Source organism: Moschus berezovskii, chromosome 14 (assembly GCF_049115385.1).
Source record: "Moschus berezovskii isolate FMDL1 chromosome 14, NW_MosBer_1.0, whole genome shotgun sequence".
Lineage (NCBI taxonomy): Eukaryota > Metazoa > Chordata > Mammalia > Artiodactyla > Moschidae > Moschus > Moschus berezovskii.
The window spans coordinates 12364398-12384440 of record NC_142473.1 but is presented as its reverse complement, the minus strand read 5'-3'; the positions used below and the strand labels follow the sequence as shown (position 1 = coordinate 12384440).

The following is a 20043-nucleotide window of genomic DNA, read 5'->3' as shown; positions in this document are numbered from 1 at the left end:
TTCCTGGAATTCTCTTCCTTTTTCTGTTATTCAACGGATGTTGGCAATTTGAACTCTGGTTCCTCTGACTTTTCTAAATCCAGCTTCTACATCTGGAAGTTCTCAGTTGATGTACTGCTCAAGTCTCGCTTGGAGAAGTTTGAGCATTACTTTGTATTGTATGAGATGAGTGATTGTGCAGTAGTTTGATCTTTCTTTGCATTGCCTTTCTTTCGGGTTTGGAATGAAAACTGACCTTTTCTAGTCCTAAAGCCACTGCTGAGGTTCCCAACTCTGAGTTTTCCAAGTAACTGGTTGCCAAGGTTACTAGTAGGTATTGAGGGCCTAATATATATGAATTATCATGTTGAATATTCAAACAAATGGAAATTATATAAAAATAATTATATCCAATGTAACAAGTATAATAATGAGATGTAAAATATGTCACATTTTTATTGCGGGCATTTGTCTTTGTAAATCGTGTGCCTCTGCCTTTGGATTTTTAACACGCCTAGGGTTGGAACCCTATTTTGTTCTCCTGCAAACCACTTCCCCTGCCTGTCTATCTCTCACCACTCAGCACAGTGCTTTGCACACATGTGCTAGAAATTCAGCAAATGTTTAGTTAAATAGAATACACTTACAATAGTATATAGATATCAAAATATGGAGGCATTCTTTAGAGTAATGACTTTTAAAATAATTTTAAACATTTAAATAATTTCTGCTTATTGTACAGAACTGAAAATCCAAGCAAGTATAAAGAGTAAAATTTAAATTATTTATAACTTCAACTCCAAGTAATAACTGCCAACTATCCTTTAATGCATTTATTTCCCGTCTTTTCCTATACTTATTTAGCAAATTATTATATTTATATTAACATATCATTTTGCATTCCACTTTTTGTGAACATGTCATAATATAGTACTAAATATTAGGCAGTTTAATGACCACCTAATTTTCTGTTATAAGAGTTTATGATTTAAATATCACATGATTACTGAACAATTAGTTATTTAAAATAGTTTGTAATTATAACTAATTACACGTCTAAAATTAGTATTGTGGCTATATATATCTAATTTGCTATCACTGATTATTTTACTTAGGACTATATTTGGGAAAATAGCCATATGTAAAGAAAAATACTTGGTGATTTATTAATTATATTATAAATTTCATTTTGGTTCCATCTGAAGTTTTTTTTAAAAAAATATTTAGAGTAACTATTGCCTCTTATTAAAAGAACTATATCTTTCTTAAGCAAATTAATTTAAATATTTTAGTAGAGATTTAATACTCAGAAAGTCAAATCATTTTACATAATTAGCAAATAGCTATTTTCCATAATATCTCCTATCATGTGATTGCTAATGTTTTTTGAAGACATGAATGAATAGGATGGATGAAACGGAACAGGATAAATGGAACAATTTGGAAGAACCTAATGAATTATGTTGATAATTATTCCAATATGAATACAATAGCTAAATTTCAAGTCTTTTTTCAAAGCATGGTAATGATTCTCTTGATAAATTCCCTACCTATGAACAAACCCTCAAATCAAACTATTTTGAAGTCTGTTCCAATTATCAATTGCTTCCCCAAAATTAATGACTTAAAAAATCCATCCATTACTTGCCCTTATAGCTTTGACAGCAGACAGCCATAGCCAGTTTCTTACCAGGGATGTCTCATGCACATGTGTCTAATGGTGGCTGAAGTGGGAATCGTTTGAAGGATTCACTGTCTCTGGTGTCTGGGCTGGGATGATGGAATAAGTGAGGGTGAGGTGGATCTCCTCATCTCCATGGGATTTTCCAAATGACTAACTTGGACTTCCTGACAGAATAATAACATCGGTTTAACAGGATTTCTAACCAGGCAGCTGGACTACCCCATAAACGTTCCTGGAGATATGGGATGAAGCTGCAAAGCCTCTTATGACTTCTCAAAAGTCATGCTGTGTCATTTCTACCATTGCCATTTGGGTCAAATATAGGCATTCTTCATTTTATTGCACTTCATTGCTTTTTGGAAATGTACTTTTTTTTTTTTCCCACAGATTGAAGCTTTATGACAAGCCTGTATTAAAGAAGTCTATTAGTGCCATTTTTCCAACAGCATTTTCTCACTTCCTGTCTCTGTGTCACATTTTGATAGTTTTTCCAATACTTCAAGCTTTCTAATTATTGTGATATTTGTTATGGTGATCTGTGATTAATGATCTTTGATGCTAAAATTTCAGTCGGTTGGGGGCACCATAAGCCACACCCATATAGGAAGGCAAGTTTAATTAACAAATGTTGTTTGCATTCTGATTATTCCACTGACCATCTGTTTCCCTATATCTTTCCCTCTCCTTGGGCTTGTTATTCACTGAGGCACAAAAATTTTGATATTGGGCCAATTAATAACCCTATAATGCCTGTAAAGTGTTCAAGTGAAAGAAATGGTTGCATGTCTCTCACTTTAAATCAAAAGCCAGAAATGATTAAGCTTAGAGAGGAAGGCATGTCAAAAGTTGAGATAAGTTGAAAGCTATGCCTTTTGCATTAGTTAGCCAAGTTACCAAAGGAAAAATTCTTGAAGGAAATTAAAAGTGCTGTTCTAGTGAATACAAAGATGACAAGAAAATGAGACAGGCTTATTGCTGATATGAAGAAAGTTTTGGGTCTGGATGGAAGATCAAGCCAGCCACAACATTACCTTAAACTAAAGCCCATCTAGAGCAAAGCCTCACCTCCCTTTAATTTTATGAAGGCAGAAGAAAGCTGAAGAAGAAAAGCCTGAGACAGCAGAGGCTGGTTCTGGAGGTTTAAAGAAATAAGCCATCTTCACAGCATAAAAGTTCAAGGTGAAGCAAACCTCGAATAGCCAAAGCAATCTTGAAGAAGAAGAATGGAACTGGAGGAATTAACCTGCCGAATTTCAGGCTCTACTACAAAGCCACAGTCATAAAAACAGTATGGTACTGGCATAAAGACAGAAATTTAGATCAATGGAACAAAATAGAAAGCCCAGAGATAAGTCCACGCACTTATGGACACCTTATCTTTGACAAAGGAGGCAAGACTATAAAATGGAGAAAAGACAGTCTCTTTAACAAGTGGTGCTGGGAAAACTGGTCAGTCACTTGTAAAAGAATGAAACTAGAACACTTCCTAACACCATACACCAAAATAAACTCAAAATGGATTAGAGAGCTAAAGGTAAGACCAGAAACTATAAAACTCCTAGAGGAGAACGTAGGCAAAACACTTTCCGACATAAATCACAGCAGGATCCTCCAAGACCCACCTCCCAGAATATTGGAAATAAAAGCAAAAATAAACAAATGGGACCTAATTAAAATCAAAAGTTTCTGCATAGCAAAGGAAACTATAAGCAAGGTGAAAAGACAGCCGTCAGAATGGGAGAAAATAATAGCAAATGAAGCAACTGATAAAGGATTAATCTCAAAAAATACAAGCAGCTCCTGCAGCTCAATTCCAGAAAAATAAATGACCCAATCAAAAAATGGGCCAAAGAACTAAACAGACATTTCTCCAAAGAAGACATAAAGATGGCTAACAAACACATGAAAAAATGCTCAACATCCCTCATAATCAGAGAAATGCAAATCAAAACCACAATGAGATACCATTTCACACCAGTCAGAATGGCTGCTATCCAAAAGTCTACATGCAATAAATGCTGGAGAGGGTGTGGAGAAAAGGGAACCCTCCTACACTGTTGGTGGAAATGCCAACTAGTACAGCCACTATGGAGATCAGTGTGGAGATTCCTCAAAAACCTGGAAATAGAACTGCCATATGATCCAGCAATCGCACTCCTGGGTGTACACACCGAGGAAACCAGAATTGAAAGAGACACATGTACTCCAGTGTTCATTGCAGCACTGTTTATAATAGCCAGGACATGGAAGCAACCTAGATGTCCATCTGCAGATGAGTGGATAAGAAAGCTTTGGTACATATACACAATGGAGTCTCTTTCAGCCATTAAAAAGAATGCATTTGAATCAGTTCTAATGAGGTGGATGAAATTGGAGCCTATTATACAGAGTGAAGTAAGCCAGAAATAAAAACATCAATACAGCATACTGACACATATATATGGAATTTAGAAAGATGGTAACCTTAACCCTGTATACGAGACAGCAAAAGAGACATAGGTATATAGAACAGTCTTTGGGACTCTGTGGGAGAGGGTGAAGGTGGGATGATTTGGGAGAATGGCATTGTAGCATGTATATTATCATATGTGAAATGAATCACCAGTCCAGGTTCGACGCATGATACAGGATGATTGGGGCTGGTGCATGGGGATGACCTGGAGGGAGGATATGAGGAAGAGGGAGGTGGGAGAGGGGTTCAAGAAAGGGAACACATGTACACCTGGGGCAGATTCGTGTCAATGTATGGCAAAGCCAACCAATATATTAATGTAAGGTAATTTGCCTCCAATAAAATAAAAAAAAAAAGAAAAGAAAAAAAAATAGAAGCTTCAGCCAGAAGATCTAGGCAAGATAATTAATAAAAATGGCTCCAATTAGACAACTGACTTTCATTGTAGTAAAAATAGACTTCTATTGGAAGATGATGCCATCTAGCATTTTCGTAACTAGAGAGGAGCAGTCAATGCATGACCTCAAATTTCAACAGACAAATCGACTCTCTTGTTAGAGGCTAATGCAAGTTGAAGCCAATGCTCATTTACCATTTTGAAAAGCCTAGGACCCTTAACAATTAGGCTGTATATACTTTTCCTGTGCTCTATAAATGGAACAACAAAGCATGAATAACAGCATATCTGCCTGCAACATAATATACTATATACTTTAAGCCCAATGTTGAGTCTTACCGCTCAGAAAAAAATAAAATTTCTTTTCAAGATGTCACTGCTCTTTGACAATGCATCTGATGACCTAAGATCTCTGATGGAGATGTAGAACAAGATTTATGCTGGTTCATTGGGAGGACTGATGCTAAAGCTGAAACTCCAATACTTTGGCTACCTCATGCGAAGAGTTGACTCACTGGAAAAGACACTGATGCTGGGAGGGATTGGGGGCAGGAGGAGACGGGGACGACAGAGAATGAGATGGCTGGATGGCATTACTGACTCGATGGACATGAGTCTGAGTGAACTCTGGGATCTGGTGATGGACAGGGAGGCCTGGCGTTCTGTGATTCATGGGGTTGCAAAAAGTCGGACACGACTGAGTGACTGAACTGAACTGAACTGAACTGAATGCTTGCTAACACAATATCCATTCTGCAGCCCGTGGATTAAGGAGTAATTTTGAATTTCAAGTCTTTTTATGTCAGAAATACATTTCATAATGCTTCAGCTGCCACAGATAGTTATTTCACTGATAGGCAAAATAAACTGAAAGTCTTCTGGAAAGGATTCATCATCCTAATGCCATGAAGTACATTTGTAATTCATGGGAAGAAGTCAAAATACCAACATTAACAGGAATTTGGAAGGAGTTGATTCCAACATCTAGGAATGACAGAGGGATTTAAGACTTCAGTGGTTGAAGATGTGGTAGAAATAGCAAGATAATTAAAATTAGAAGTGTAGGTTGTCGCTGTCAGTTGAATTCCTGCATTCTCACAATACAACTTTAACAAATGAAGAGTTGCTTCTTATGCAAGTGCTAAGAAAATAATTTCTTGAGATGGAATCTACTCTTGGAAAAAATGCTGTGAAAATCTTTGAAATAGCAACAAAGGAGTGAGAATATTACATAAACTGAATTAATAAGTTAATGACAAGTTTTGAGAGAACTGACTCCAATTTTGAAAGAAAGTCTACTATGGGTAAAATACTATCTAGCATCATTGTGCTACAGAGAATTCATTCATGAAACAAAAAGTAAATAGACACAGCAAACTTCATTGTTGTCTTATTTTAAGAAATAGCCACAGTCACCCCAACCTTTAGCAACTACCACTTTGATCAGTTGGCAGCCATCAATATGCTGCAAGACTTTCCACCAGGCAAAAGATTACAACTTATTGAAAGGTCAGATGATGGTTAGCAGTTTTTAGTAACGAAATATGTTTAATAAAGGTATGTACATTTCTTTTTTAGATATAATGTTGTTGCATACTTGATAGACTATAGTATAATGTAAGCAAGTATTTTTTATGGACTTGGAAATCAAAAAGTTGAATGACTTGCCTTATGGCCATATTAGCTGTATTATGGTGATTTCCCAGGTGGTGCTAGTGGTAAAGAAACCATCTGCCAATGAAGGAGACGTAAGAGTGACATCAACCCCTGGGTCAGGAAGATCCCCTGGAAGAGGGCATGGCAACCAACACCAGAATTGTTGCCTGGAGGATGCCATGGACAGAGGAGCCTGGAAGGCTACAGTCCTTAGGGCCGCAAAGAGTCGGACACGACTGAAGTGATTTAAACATGAACACAAAGAAAAAACCCACAGTATCACCGGAGTATGCCTGTAATCACAGGCCAACCCAGATTCAAGGAGGTTTAAGAAAGTTGTTGGTGGCCATCATATACCTAGATTGCCACAAAGTCCTAAACACTTTCTTCAGTTAACAGTAAAAGGAAGAACGATCTCCATAACCCTTGCTTTCTTGAACAAATCAGGCTTTAGAATCAAATGTGAATTCAAATCTCTGCTGTGCCATGCACTAGCAGTGATTTGAGTGAGTAACTTCTCACTAGAAGGGATTCTCTGATACCTACTGCCTCATGTAATACCTAACATACAATGAGGTTATTGACTAAGTAACTTATTTATTCTTAATCAAACAAATGACCTTTAAGAGTCTATTACATCCTCTATGAAATAGGAATTATAATGCCCACTTCACAGTAACATAGAAATAAGTGAACAAGCTTATTTTGTTTGCAAAATACTTGATAGTGAGGATATGGTAGCTATTGTATTATTATTACAGTTAATATTCTCATCATTATTATATTATTATCATTATAGTCATGCTGCCATGTCCTTGTCATACAGTCTAGAAACTTGTTAGACATCTTCAGCAACTGGATCTTATTTATTTTCCACACCTCATCTTTATCTACCATTTTAATACTTTGAAAATTGCTTGTACAAGTGAAAGGATTCTTCCCTAAGTACTTGACCTAATAATTGTATTTCCTGCTCTATTCCAGATAAATAAAAACTTTCATCAAAAGTTCCCTACACTGAAATCTCAAATTACATAATTTTTATCTTTCTATATTCCCCTCCTGGTAACCTGGTTTCTGGATTTCATTATTTTATTCTTGTTTGTCAGCACCAATCTGGCTTCACTTGACTCCCTAGTCGTCCTTGAGGCCATGGCCATTCATACCATTGGCATCTGTGATGATAAGTCGTATCAAATTTATAAACTAAGCCTGAATTGACCCAGTTAACCCCTTTCTCTGGCCCTGAACCTGGCTTTCTAGCCTAAGCTTGCTGAGTTGGTCAGTTCTACTTCTCAAGGGTGCTATTGAGGCAAACTTGAATTCCAGATTATTCCAAATATTTCAGTCTTCCTTTCTTTCCTCATTTTATCATGGGCCTTATCCAGTTCCCATTGTCTTCTAGCTCCCAGTCCCACTCTCACCCAACCGCCTTCACTTTTTGTGTTTTTTTTTTTCCTTGTTTAGTGAAAAAAGGAGAAACTTCCCAAATGAACTCTCCCAGCTTCTTGATATTTCAAAAGTTTATTATTGAAAATTATATTTAAAGAAAATTAAAATATTGAAAATTTATTTTGAAAATTTCTACTCAGAGGACTTTACTGCCTCCATCTATTTAGCACTCCGCCATTTCTTAGCTCTTTCCGGTCTGGGTCAGCACTTACTGCTTTCTCTCTATATTCAGTTTCTTCCTTAATTTCTCCAGAGGGAAAAAAAAGCCTCTTCTCATGGTTATTCTCTACCTGTCTGTTCATAATCCCAGTATTTGTTACCTTCTTGATGGAATAGTCCTTTTCTTCTAAGTCTGTGGTCTCCACTATCCATTGCTGTTTCTCACTCTTGATAAAAATGCTCATTTCTCATTGCCTAAAAATGTCACCGTACGGTGACCCTTTTACACACTTTTTCCATCCCTTCGTCCCTTCATTATTGAAAATTTCTACTCAGAGGACTTTACTGCCTCCATCTATTTAGCACTCCACCATTTCTTAGCTCTTTCCGGTCTGGGTCAGCACTTACTGCTCAGACTTCATAATAACCAAATCCAGAGAGCAACGCTAAACAAGGACTAAATCAGAAAATAACCTAAAGTATTTACAGATGGGATGTTTTTAATTGAAAATAAAAGATCCTTAAAGCTTTGATTGTTCATATTAGGGAATATAAAAAAACATTAAGAAGAAAACTGACATTTGTACTTAGCCACTAAAATATGAATACTATACATATTTTTAATGTTATTAGAAATCACTATTTTAGAAGTAGTAACACAGGGTTATACATCTCCTCATGTCAGATCATGGTTGTTTCTTGAAGCTAAAGTCTAATGCATGTCAATTGATAAACACAATTCTATACCATACCAAATTTTTATGATCGAAAGGGGAATCATATTCTCTGATTAACCATCTTCTCACACTCACCAAAAAAAAAAAAAAAAAAAATCATTATTACCGTCATCATCTAATCACACCTTTCTTTTAACTTCTCACAACATTTCTTCATGCCTCACTTCTAGGATATATCCTTCTTTGGTCTGAACTATCAATATTTCAGAGCCTTTCATTTTTCCCCTGTTAGAGTTTAAGCTCCTTGGTAAGTACATCCACACTATTTGTACACTGTAGGTTGGCTGAAAATTAGGCCCATAACCTGTAACTTTGTGGAAATGATGGGGTCATTTCTGTTCCTAGTAGCATTGCCTCTTACTCTGCCACTGCCTCTGTAAGCTGTGATTGATTTCAGCAGTCATAGTAGCTACTGACATTCAAGTCCTTGCATTCGCTTCTAATTATTTTTTTGCATGTCTATAAAATGCAATGTTAACTGGTGGTTGTATCCAAACACAAAGTATTACCAAAAAAATCTATAATTAAATTATCCTCAGAAATCATGGAAATGATTGATCATGGAAATCAACTTACATCCCATCTCTTTTTACTGGCAATGTTCATTACTATATATGTATTTCATTAAAATGCTTTACTAGTTTGATTGGGTCCTTATTGGAAATACAGTTTCTCATGGCTCTTCATCATGACTTGACCTTAACTTTTTCCCTTCTCTTTTGCCTATAGGTCCCCCAGGCCCACCAGGGATAGTGATTGTGGAGGAAATCACCGAGAGCACAGCCACACTGTCCTGGAGTCCAGCTGCTGACAACCACAGCCCCATCTCCTCCTACAACCTGCAGGCTCGTAGCCCCTTCTCCCTGGGCTGGCAAACAGTAAAAACAGGTAAGAGGCTCTAAGACAACATCAGACACAGACAGAGCAGCTTCCAATGTCATGAGCTGTATTTGCTAACAATCTCAGAGGGATTATTTTGGATTCGGGAAATTTTATTATTTATGACAATATTACACTAGAGGAGGACATGGCAACCCATTCTAGTATTCTTGCCTGGAGAATCCCACAGACAGAGGAGCCTGGCAGACTACAGTACATAGGTCGCCAAGAGTTGGACACGACTGAAGCCACTTTGCATGCAGGCACACATGACAATCTTAACCATTGTTTGCTTCTTTTCATAAAGGCACTTTGTTTTCTTCGCTTCTCGTTTCCCAAGGAAGGACCACATTATTTATCTTTGTTTCTTTATTGAAACAATGTTAGACTCATGTAAAAGCTGCAAAAATAATACAAAGATTTTCTGTGGGCCCATCTCTCAATTTCCCTGTTATTCTACCTAACGATGGTACAATGATCAAATCAGGAAACTGACATTGATACAATGCTATAAACCACAGATCATATTCAAATTTCACCAGGTTTTATGTACAATTTTTTTATTTTTAAAAAAATTTTTAAATTTTTTTTGGAGGCAAATTACATTAATATATTGGTTGGTTAAGGTTACCATCTTTCTAAATTCCATATATATGCATTAGTATGCTGTATTGATGTTTTTCTTTCAGGCTGACTTCACTCTGTATAATAGGCTCCAATTTCATCCACCTCATTAGAACTGATTCAAATGCATTCTTTTTGATGGCTGAAAAATATTCCATTGTGTATATGTACCAAAGCTTTCTTATCCATTCATCTGCAGATGGACATCTAGGTTGCTTCCATGTCCTGGCTATTATAAACAGTGCTGCAATGAACACTGGAGTACATGTGTCTCTTTCAATTCTGGTTTCCTCGGTGTGTACACCCAGGAGTGCGATTGCTGGATCATATGGCAGTTCTATTTCCAGTTTTTTGAGGAATCTCCACACTGATCTCCATAGTGGCTGTACTAGTTTGCATTCCCACCAACAGTGTAGGAGGGTTCCCTTTTCTCCACACCCTCTCCAGCATTTATTGCATGTAGACTTTTGGATAGCAGCCATTCTGACTGGTGTGAAATGGTATCTCATTGTGGTTTTGATTTGCATTTCTCTGATTATGAGGGATATTGAGCATTTTTTCATGTGTTTGTTAGCCATCTGTATGTCTTCTTTGGAGAAATGTCTGTTTAGTTCTTTGGCCCATTTTTTGATTGGGTCGTTTATTTTTCTAGTGAATAGTTCCATAAAATTCTATGAAGTTTTATTATACAGATTCAAACCTCCACCAAGACAGTCAGATGCAGAACTGCTCCATTACTCCAGTTCCTTGCTCTATGCCTTTAGAGTCACATACCCATTTTATTTATAAAAATAAAATCTAACATAAAATTACATTATTTAAAATAATATAGCATTTTAATGCTTACTTCTAAGTTTATTTGCATTATAATTGCATTATTTTGAAAATAATTTTCCCCTGATGGCTTTCTTTTCATGTTATAACTAAACTTCCTTTCCCTCTCTAAATGTGGCTATCTGCAGGGATATGTGAAATTGCACTCACTTGATAGTTATTACCTATTTAACATGTTGATATTCAAAAAGCAAACAGTATCTATAAAATGTAATCTTCAGAAGCAGTTGTCCATACTGAGAATGGATTTGTGACTTTACTTTCTATCTAAATATAAAACTGATTTACCTGCATAGAAGTGAAACATAAAATCAGTAAAATATCTCAGTGCAGTAACCGTAAAACTCCATTAATCTGAATGTCATAGGAGTAAAGTGGTCCATTTCATTGCTTAAACTAAATTTGAGCAGAAACTTGCTTTGTGTTAAACTTGTAATCTAGGGGCAAAAGTACATTCATCCAAGTGCAAAATATTGATATGATTCAACTTTTTCTTGATGTTAGGTTCCTATAGTAATTCATAAATTTCAGTATAATTATAATTATAGTGTACTATACATGTGTACAAATTTGTTTTATAATATAAATAATGTATAGAATTGTGGGTATCAACTTCATTCCTTGTTCCATTTTAATCCTGAGATGCAAATGTAAAACCAAGAAATTGAGGAAATCTCCATGTTTGGTAGATGATTCTGGAAAGGACGCAAGTTCAGACCACAAGAACAGGTTTATGCAAAAATTCTTATAACCTTCATTTATAGAATGTTCCCAAGTTATCCTAAGTGTGGTCTGCTGCTGGGAAATGGATTCACCTTCAAATCTCGTGTTGTGCGTTCAGCAAGCTCACTCTCTTGCTGTGGCTGTGCTTTCTGCCTACCCTTGCCACACTGCCTGAAATACTTGCTTCCTGGGACGTTTCCCATGTGGTACATTGTAGTACATACATGTGTTTCCTTGCTCACCCCATACCTATGTTATTGTGCTTCTTAACACATGGTCCAGCTATCCAGGATATCTCATCTTCCATAGTTTCTTAGTTACTCTTATTCCTTGATTTCTTACATACCTTGATTCAACTGTTTGTACTTTTTGTTGTTTGATAGATAGAGGGCTTCCCAGGTGGTGTTAGTGGTAAAGAATATACCTGCCAATTAAGAAGATGTAAGAGATGTGGGTTTGATCCCTGGGTAAGGAAGATGCCCTGGAGAAAGAAATGGCAACCCACTCTAGTATTCTTCCCAGAAAAACCCCAAGGACAGAAGAGCCTGGCGGGCTACAGGGCATGGGATTACAAAGAGTTGGACACAAGTGAGCATCTGAGCACAGCACAACACCCAGATAGACAGACAATGATAGTGGATATATGGATATGTATATATATCATGTATGTATATACATATGTAAAATATATAAACTTTGAATTTTTTGGCATAAACTAAGGAAAAAAAAGAGTGGTGTGTATTTCTGTATGTGTGGAGGGTTTAATTGTTTTGATTAAATGTTATTTGGGGTTTGTTTACTTATTTTAGAAGTCCCTGATATAAAATTGCATTCTTATCTAATTAATTTGAACATTGGAAATATATTTGAATTGTTGTTTCTGTTTTAGTCGTTAAGTAATATTTGACTCTTTGCAACCCTGTGGACTATAGCCCACCAGGCTCCTTTCTCCCTGAGATATCTCAGGCAAGAATACTGGAGTGGGTTGCCATTTTCTTCTCCAGGGGATCTTCCCAAACCAGAGATCGTCTCCTGCATTGATGGGTGGATTATCTTCCACTGAGCCACCAGGGAAAGCCCTATATTTGAATAGAGAGCTCTTTTCCAAAATAGTTCAGTAAATGCTGGAGAGGGTGTGGAGAAAAGGGAGCCCTCTTACACTGTTGGTGGGAATGCAAACTAGCACAGCCACTGTGGAGAACAGTGTGGAGATTCCTTAAAACTCTGGAAATAGAACTGCCATATGACCCAGCAATCCCACTGCTGGGCATACACACTGAGGAAACCAGAACTGAAAGAGACACGTGTATCCCAATATTCATTGCAGCACTGTTTATAATAGCCACGACATGGACACAACCTAGATGTCCATCGGCATATGAATGGATAAAAAAGCTGTGGTACATATACACAATAGAATATTACTCAGCTATTAAAAAGAATACATTTGAATCAGTTCTAATAAGGTGGATGAAACTGAAGCCTATTATACAGAGCAAAATAAATCAGAAAGAAAAATACCGATACAATATATTAACACATATATATGGAATTTAGAAAGATGGTAATGATGACCCTATATGCGAGACAGTAAAAGAGACACAGATGTAAAGAACAGACTGTTGGACTCTGTGGGAGAGGTGAAGGTGGGATGTTTTGAGAGAATATCATTGAAACATGTATATTGACATATATGAAATACGTGACCAGTCCAAGTTCGATGCATGAAATAGGATACTCAAAGACAGTGCACTGGGATGACCCTGATAGATGGGATGGGGAGGGAAGTGGGAGGGAGAGTCAGGATGGGGAGCACATGTGCACCCATGGCTGATTCATGTGAATGAATGGCAAAAGCACCACACTATTGTAAAGTAATTAGCCTCCAATTAAAATAATTTTAAAAATTTAATAAATGGCAACCCTAAAAAATAATAAAGAAATAAAATCAGTTCAGTAAGTGCTTAAAAATATTGAGTTGTACTGCATTTACAAGTAAACATATATTTTTCAAAAGTGTATTCCTATAAATGATTGCTTTTATTTGCCCTTGATAGTAATATCAAATCATTCTCTAGCAGGGTGTCTCTTCATCTAAGGTGGTCAAACATTTCTCTAAAACTCAGCATCCCTTGCAGCTATGGTAGAGGCATTGCCATCCACCAGGCAAGCCAAGGGGCAGTTGTCAACTTTTCCATGCTTTACATCAGGAGTCCCCAACTCCTGGGCTGGGGACTGGTACTGTTAACCTGTTAGCAGGAGGTGAGTGACAGGCTAGTGAAGTTTCATCTGACCCTTCTCATCACTCACATTACTGCCTTTTCCATGGAAAAATTATCTTCCACAAAACCGATCCCTTGTGCCAAAAATGTTGGGGATTCCTACTCTAAAGCAGCTGTTTTAAATGTTTCTTGGGTTCTGCTTCTAGTGCAAACTCATTGCCTGTGTTTGTGAAAGAAGTTCTTTGGGGGGGTTACATCATCTTTATTGAGGCAGCAGATCTTTTGCTTTCATAGTTATCATCTAACTCAAATCAATTTCAGTAGAGATATGCCCTAATATGGGCTTTCCTGGTGGCTCAGTGGTAAAGAATCTGCCTGCAATGCAGGAGACCCAGGTTCTATCCCTGGGTCAGGAAGATTCCCTGGAGGAGGACTTGGCAACCCACTCCAGTATTCTCTAGAGAATCTATGGACAGAGGAGCCTGGCAAGCTATAGTCCATAGGGTCACAAAGAGTTGGACACAACTGAAGTGACGGGGCACACACACAGGCACATACTTTAATGCAGAAATATATGTTAGGGAAAAAAAGATTTAGTTCTGCAGTTTGAACACTAAAGATGCTAATGCATAAGCTAGCATTTTAAAAGCTTTTAAGATTCCTTTATATGCCAGCATGAATATAAAGAATAGTAAGTTTCTCATTTTTGACAAATGAAGTAATCAATTGCACATGGACCAAGCACATCTGGAATTAACTTATCAATGCTGCCCACCCAAAAATAAGACTCAAAACAGGTGACTGTGAATAGGGCCATTTATTCATTTTGAAGAAAGTATAAAAATCATAAGAAATAGATAATTTCATTTGCAGACCCCCTTTTCTCTTCAAGCAAGCTGCTTCTTATTTGAAAACCTGAGTTTCTTGTTCATATTACTGAACAGCATTTGCCGACCAACTTTTTATGACCATGTTTAATTAGGAATGGCAAATCATCTGTCAACATAGAATTGATGGGCTATTATTTACTTAATTTAAATATTTTTCTTAACTATTCTTCAATCAGTGGATAAGTCTTCTCTCTGTGGATAATTTCCACTGAATGATGGTTACATTTATCAATTAAACATGATTATTTAGCTTAGTTTAATTTTAGTTTAATTTATCTTTGGATGCAATTCTTTTAATAGGAAAAGCACTTTAACAAGTTCTCCTTGGATCAACATGCAGTCCTCCACTAAAGCTGCTATGTTCTGTCTGAAGCAGAATGTTTTCTTTAAAATCAGCTTGCCTCCAGATTTCCAGAAAGACTATAGAAAGATACCTACAAGGATTTAAAATACTTCCTTGGTATACATTCTTCATTATCTTAAATCTCCACAATATTCATTTTGAAATCAAAATCCAAATTGTATCTTAAAAAGTTTCTATTCTATTTCATATTGTATGTAATTTCATCAAAATATTAATACTTTCAACTCACATTTATCTTTTTTACAATTTTTATAATCCTTACAAGTAGCCAAGAATTTAGAATTCTTTCTTTTTTTCCCTTTTAAAGAGGAATTAGAATTAAGGATGATGGAGAGAATGTAGAAAAGGACTCTGTGTGTATGTGTTGGTTGCTCAGTTGTGTCCGACTCTGCAACCCCTTGAACTGCAGCTCACCAGGCTCCTCTGTCCACAGGATTCTCTAGGCAAAAATATGGAGTGAGTAGCCATTCCCTTCTCTGGGGGATCTTCTTGACCCAGGGATCAAAACCAGGTCTCTTGCATTGAAGGTAGAATGCAAGAAGGCGTTTTTAAAACCTGTAGCTATGGCTTAGAGAATATTAATATATTAATATGTAGCTTTGGGAGGAAGTATATTTTTTACATTTTACATTAATTCTCTTTTTTAACATAATGTCTGAAATAGTTACATCAAGATTAAAACAGAAATTAACTGCTGATCATATCTGTCAATCCGAGCTCCCCTTTCATTCACTTAAAAAATATGTATCAGGTAACTTCCATAGAATGTATGGGGTAATAACAACAACAAAAAAATTCCTGCCCTTGTGGAGATTGAATTCACATGGGTGAAGACAAAAAATAAACAGAGGACATAATAAGAACATAAGTTATGTAGTATCTTGGGAGAAGTTAATGTGTGAAAAAAATTAAGAAATATAAGGATCAGAAATACTGTGGGATAGACAGTGTATTGGTCTGCTTGGACTGTCATAACAAAATATCATTACCTAGGTGGCTTAACGGAGAAGGCAATGGCAACCCACTCCAGTACTCTTGCCTGGAAAATCCCATGGGAGAAGGAGCCTGGTAGGCTGCAGTCCATGGGGTTGCGAAGAGTCAGACATGACTGAGCGACTTCACTTTCACTTTTCACTTTCATGCATTGGAGAAGGAAATGGCAACCCACTCCAGTGTTCTTGCCTGGAGAATCAAAGGGATGGGGGAGCCTGGCAGGCTGCCGTCTGTGGGGTCACACAGAGTTGGACACGACTGAAGCGACTTAGCAACAGCAGCAGCAGCAGGTGGGTTAAACAACAAGAAAATATTTTCTCTAACAGTTCTGGAGATTGAGAATCCCAAGATGTAGGTGTCAGCCAGTTTAGTTTGATTCCTGGCAGGTTTGGTCCCCCTGGCTTACAGAGAGTAGCTTTTTTAGTCTGTGCTCACCTGGCAGAGAGGAGCAAGGAACAAGTTTTCCAGTGTCTCTTCTTATAAAGACAGTAATTTCATCAGATCATTACACCAACCTTATGATTTCATTTAACCTTAATTGCTTCCTATTTTCAACATAACTTAAAGCTAATCTATTAAAAGATAACAAAGTATCAATTCCCCACTGTCTCTTTGTTTGTCTTAAGATGGAAGCCCAAATCCCATATGACTTTGTTCCTTCCATCTCTCTACAAACTCATCTTCTACCATTCTCCCTAAAGCTTGCTCTGCTCCTGACCCACTGGTCTTCTTATATTCTGCATATAATTCTTCTAATACCTCTGTACTAGTTATTCCTTCTGTATGGGATGCTTTCTTCTAAATACTGGCATAACTAAATCCAAACTTCAATCAGAAGTTCATTTAAATGTACTTTCTTAATGAAGTTTATACTGACCACTCTGTTTAAAATTTCAGGATGTGTGTGGTGAAGATGCTTCCCAGGTGACTCAGTGGTCCTGCCAATGTGGGAGACATGTATTCAATCCCTGGGTCAGGAAGATTCCTCTGGAATAGGAAATGGCAACCCACTCCAGTATTCTTGCTTGGAGAATTGCACTGGACAGAGGAGACTAGCAGGCTATAGTCCATGGGGTTTCAAGGAGTCAGACATGACTGAGGGACTAAGTATGCACACATGTAGTAAAGATGGCCAAATAGGAAGATTCTTAACTCACCACTTTGTGCAGGCATACCAAAACTACACTATTTACAGAGTAAGTATCTGTAGAATGATCTTAAGACTAGCAGAAGAGATTTTTCTGCGACTGGAGCTGTGAAGAAGAAACCACAACAGAGGTGGGGAGGAAGGACAGAGACACAATGGAGTTGAGACCCACGACACCAGGTATGCAATCTGCAAATGGGACGGGGATCACAGTTGCAGGAGTTCTCCCCAAGCAGCAAAGATCCCAATCCCTATAGCAGTCTCCCCATCCTGGGCATCCTCTATCAGAGAAGAGTCCCTAGAACTTCTGTCTTTGAAGGCCAGCTGAATTTGCATTCAGAGAGCAGGAGGGGCAATAAGAAACAAGGACTCCTCTCGCAAAGGGCATGCACAAAATCTCAACCCTTCAAGTCTCAGTGAAGAGGCAGTAATTTTAAAGGATTCTGGGTCAGGCACTCTGATCTTGGAGACCCTCCTGGAACAGCCAAGGCAACAGAGTCTCCCTTTGGAGATATAGACACTGGTGACAGTCATTTTGGAGAGTTCATTCTACTGCAGCACATTGATGCTGGAAACTGATATTTTGGAGTCCTCACTCTAGATTATTAGTGGTGAGGGACTACCTGCCCACCACCAAGTTGACATCAGCTCAGGGCCCTCTTGGACTGAGCAGATAACCACTTCAAAACTTTGCCCTTCTCTCAGCAGGCCAGGAGTCATGAGGCAGTACTTGATAGACAAACAGACTGGGAGTCAGTCTGGTCTACCAGAGAATGCACAGTGGTCAGCTCTACCACAATGGATGGAGCCATGCAGCCCAAATAGGCATACCCCTAGAGCATGTACTCCAGTGACCAGGAAGGGGTGTGCTGTTGGGCCCTAGGGGGCATCTCCTATATTGAGATCACTTCTCAATGATGGGGAAATGTAACTGACCTATCTAGCATATAGAAACAAACAGACCAATAGACAAAATAAGAAGACAGAGGAATATGATACAAGGAACAAGACAAAATCTTATAAAATCTTAGAAAAAGAACTGAACAAAGTGGAGGTAAGCAATCTACTTGATGAGAAATTCAAGGTACTCTTCACAGAGATGCTCACTAAACTCAGAAGAACATGCATGAACATAGTGATAATTTTAGCAAAGAAATAGAAAATATTAAAAAGTCCAAACAGAACTGAAAAATACAATAACAGAAATAAATATACAAGAAAAAAATCAATGCTATCTTAGATAATACAGAGTAACAAATCATCAAACTAAAGACAGAGTAGTGAAAATTACCAAAGTTGAAAAAAAAGGAAAAAATAATTTTAAAGACAGTTTAAGAGACCTCTGGGACAACACCAAGTTTACTAACATTCACATTATAGAGGTCCCAGAAAAAGAAGAGAGAAAGGGTCAGATAATTCATTTAAAGAAATAATAGCTGAAAACTTCCCTAACCTGGTAATGGAAACCAATGGCAGATTTCCAGAAGCACAGAGCATCCCAAGTAAGATCAACCCAAAGAATCTCACACCAAGACACATCATAATTAAATGTTGACATTAGAGATAAACATAATTTTAAAATCAGTCAGAGAAAAACATATTACAAAAGAATCCACATAATAAAATAAGCTGACTTCTGGGCAGAAACAGTGCAGGTATGAAGTGGCATGATGTATTCAAAATGATGAAAGGAAAAAAACGTACAACCTAGGATACTCTACCTAAAAAGGATATCAGTAAAATGTAAAGGAGAGATAAGGAGATTTACAGACAAGCAAAACTTAAAATAGTTCAGCACCACCTAACCAGCTTTACAAGGAATGTTAAAGGGGTAACTCAAAGTAGAAAAGACCACAATTAGAAATATGAATTGTCACAATAAAAGTATATTGTCGCTCACCTAGAGCCAGATATCCTTGAGTGTGAAGCACCTGAACTGACTAACTGAGAAATATAAAAAGTATAAAAAGGAAAATCTCAATAGTAAAGGCAAACACAAAAAAACTTAAAAGTAGTAGACTAACATGTATAAGTTTGGCTTCCCTGGTGGCTCAGGAGGTAAAGAATCCACCTACAATTCAGGAGACCAGGATCTGATCCCTGGATTGGAAAGATCTCCTGGAGAAGAGGGGCTTCCCTGGTAGCTCAAGTGCTAAAGTTCAATTCAGTTCAGTCGCTCAGTCGTGTCCGACTCTCCGCGACCCTATGAATCACAGCATGCCAGGCCTCCCTGTCCATCACCAACTCCCGGAGCTCACTCAAACTCATGTCCATTGAGTCGGTGATGCCATCCAGCCATCTCATTCTCGGTCATCCCCTTCTTCTCCTGCCCCCAACCTTTCCCAGCATCAGAGTCTTTTCCAGTGAGTCAACTCGTCACATGAGGTGGACAAAGTATTGCAGTTTCAGCTTCAGCATCAGTCCCTCCAATGAACACCCAGAATCGATCTCCCTTAGAATGGACTGGTTGGATCTCCTTGCGGTACAAGGGACTCACAAAAGTCTTCTCCAACACCACAGTTCAAAAGCATCAACTCTTCGGTGATCAGCTTTCTTCACAGTCCAACTCTCACATCCATACATGACCACAGGAAAAACCATAGCCTTGACTAGACAGACCTTGGTTGGCAAAGTAATGTCTCTGCTTTTTAATATACTATCAAGGTTGGTCATAACTTTCCTTCCAAGGAGTAAACATCTTTTAATTTCCTGGCTGCAATCAGCACCCACAGTGATTTTGGAGCCCAAAAAAATAAAGTCTGACACTATTTCCACTGTTTTTCCATCTATTTCCCATGAAGTGATGGGACCAGATGCCATGATCTTCGTTTTCTGAATGTTGAGCTTCAAG

The 20043-nt window shown here is 37.6% G+C and overlaps 1 protein-coding gene across 1 annotated transcript in view; it reads left to right on the top strand.

Annotated features, from left to right (window-relative positions):
* Positions 1 to 20043, top strand: part of CNTN5 (contactin 5) — a 647843-nt gene that overhangs the window by 531003 nt on the left and 96797 nt on the right. The window contains exon 15 of the mRNA XM_088843612.1: positions 9246 to 9404. Within this exon, the coding sequence (XP_088699738.1) occupies positions 9246 to 9404 (159 nt within the window). The remainder of the gene's footprint in view (positions 1 to 9245; positions 9405 to 20043) is intronic.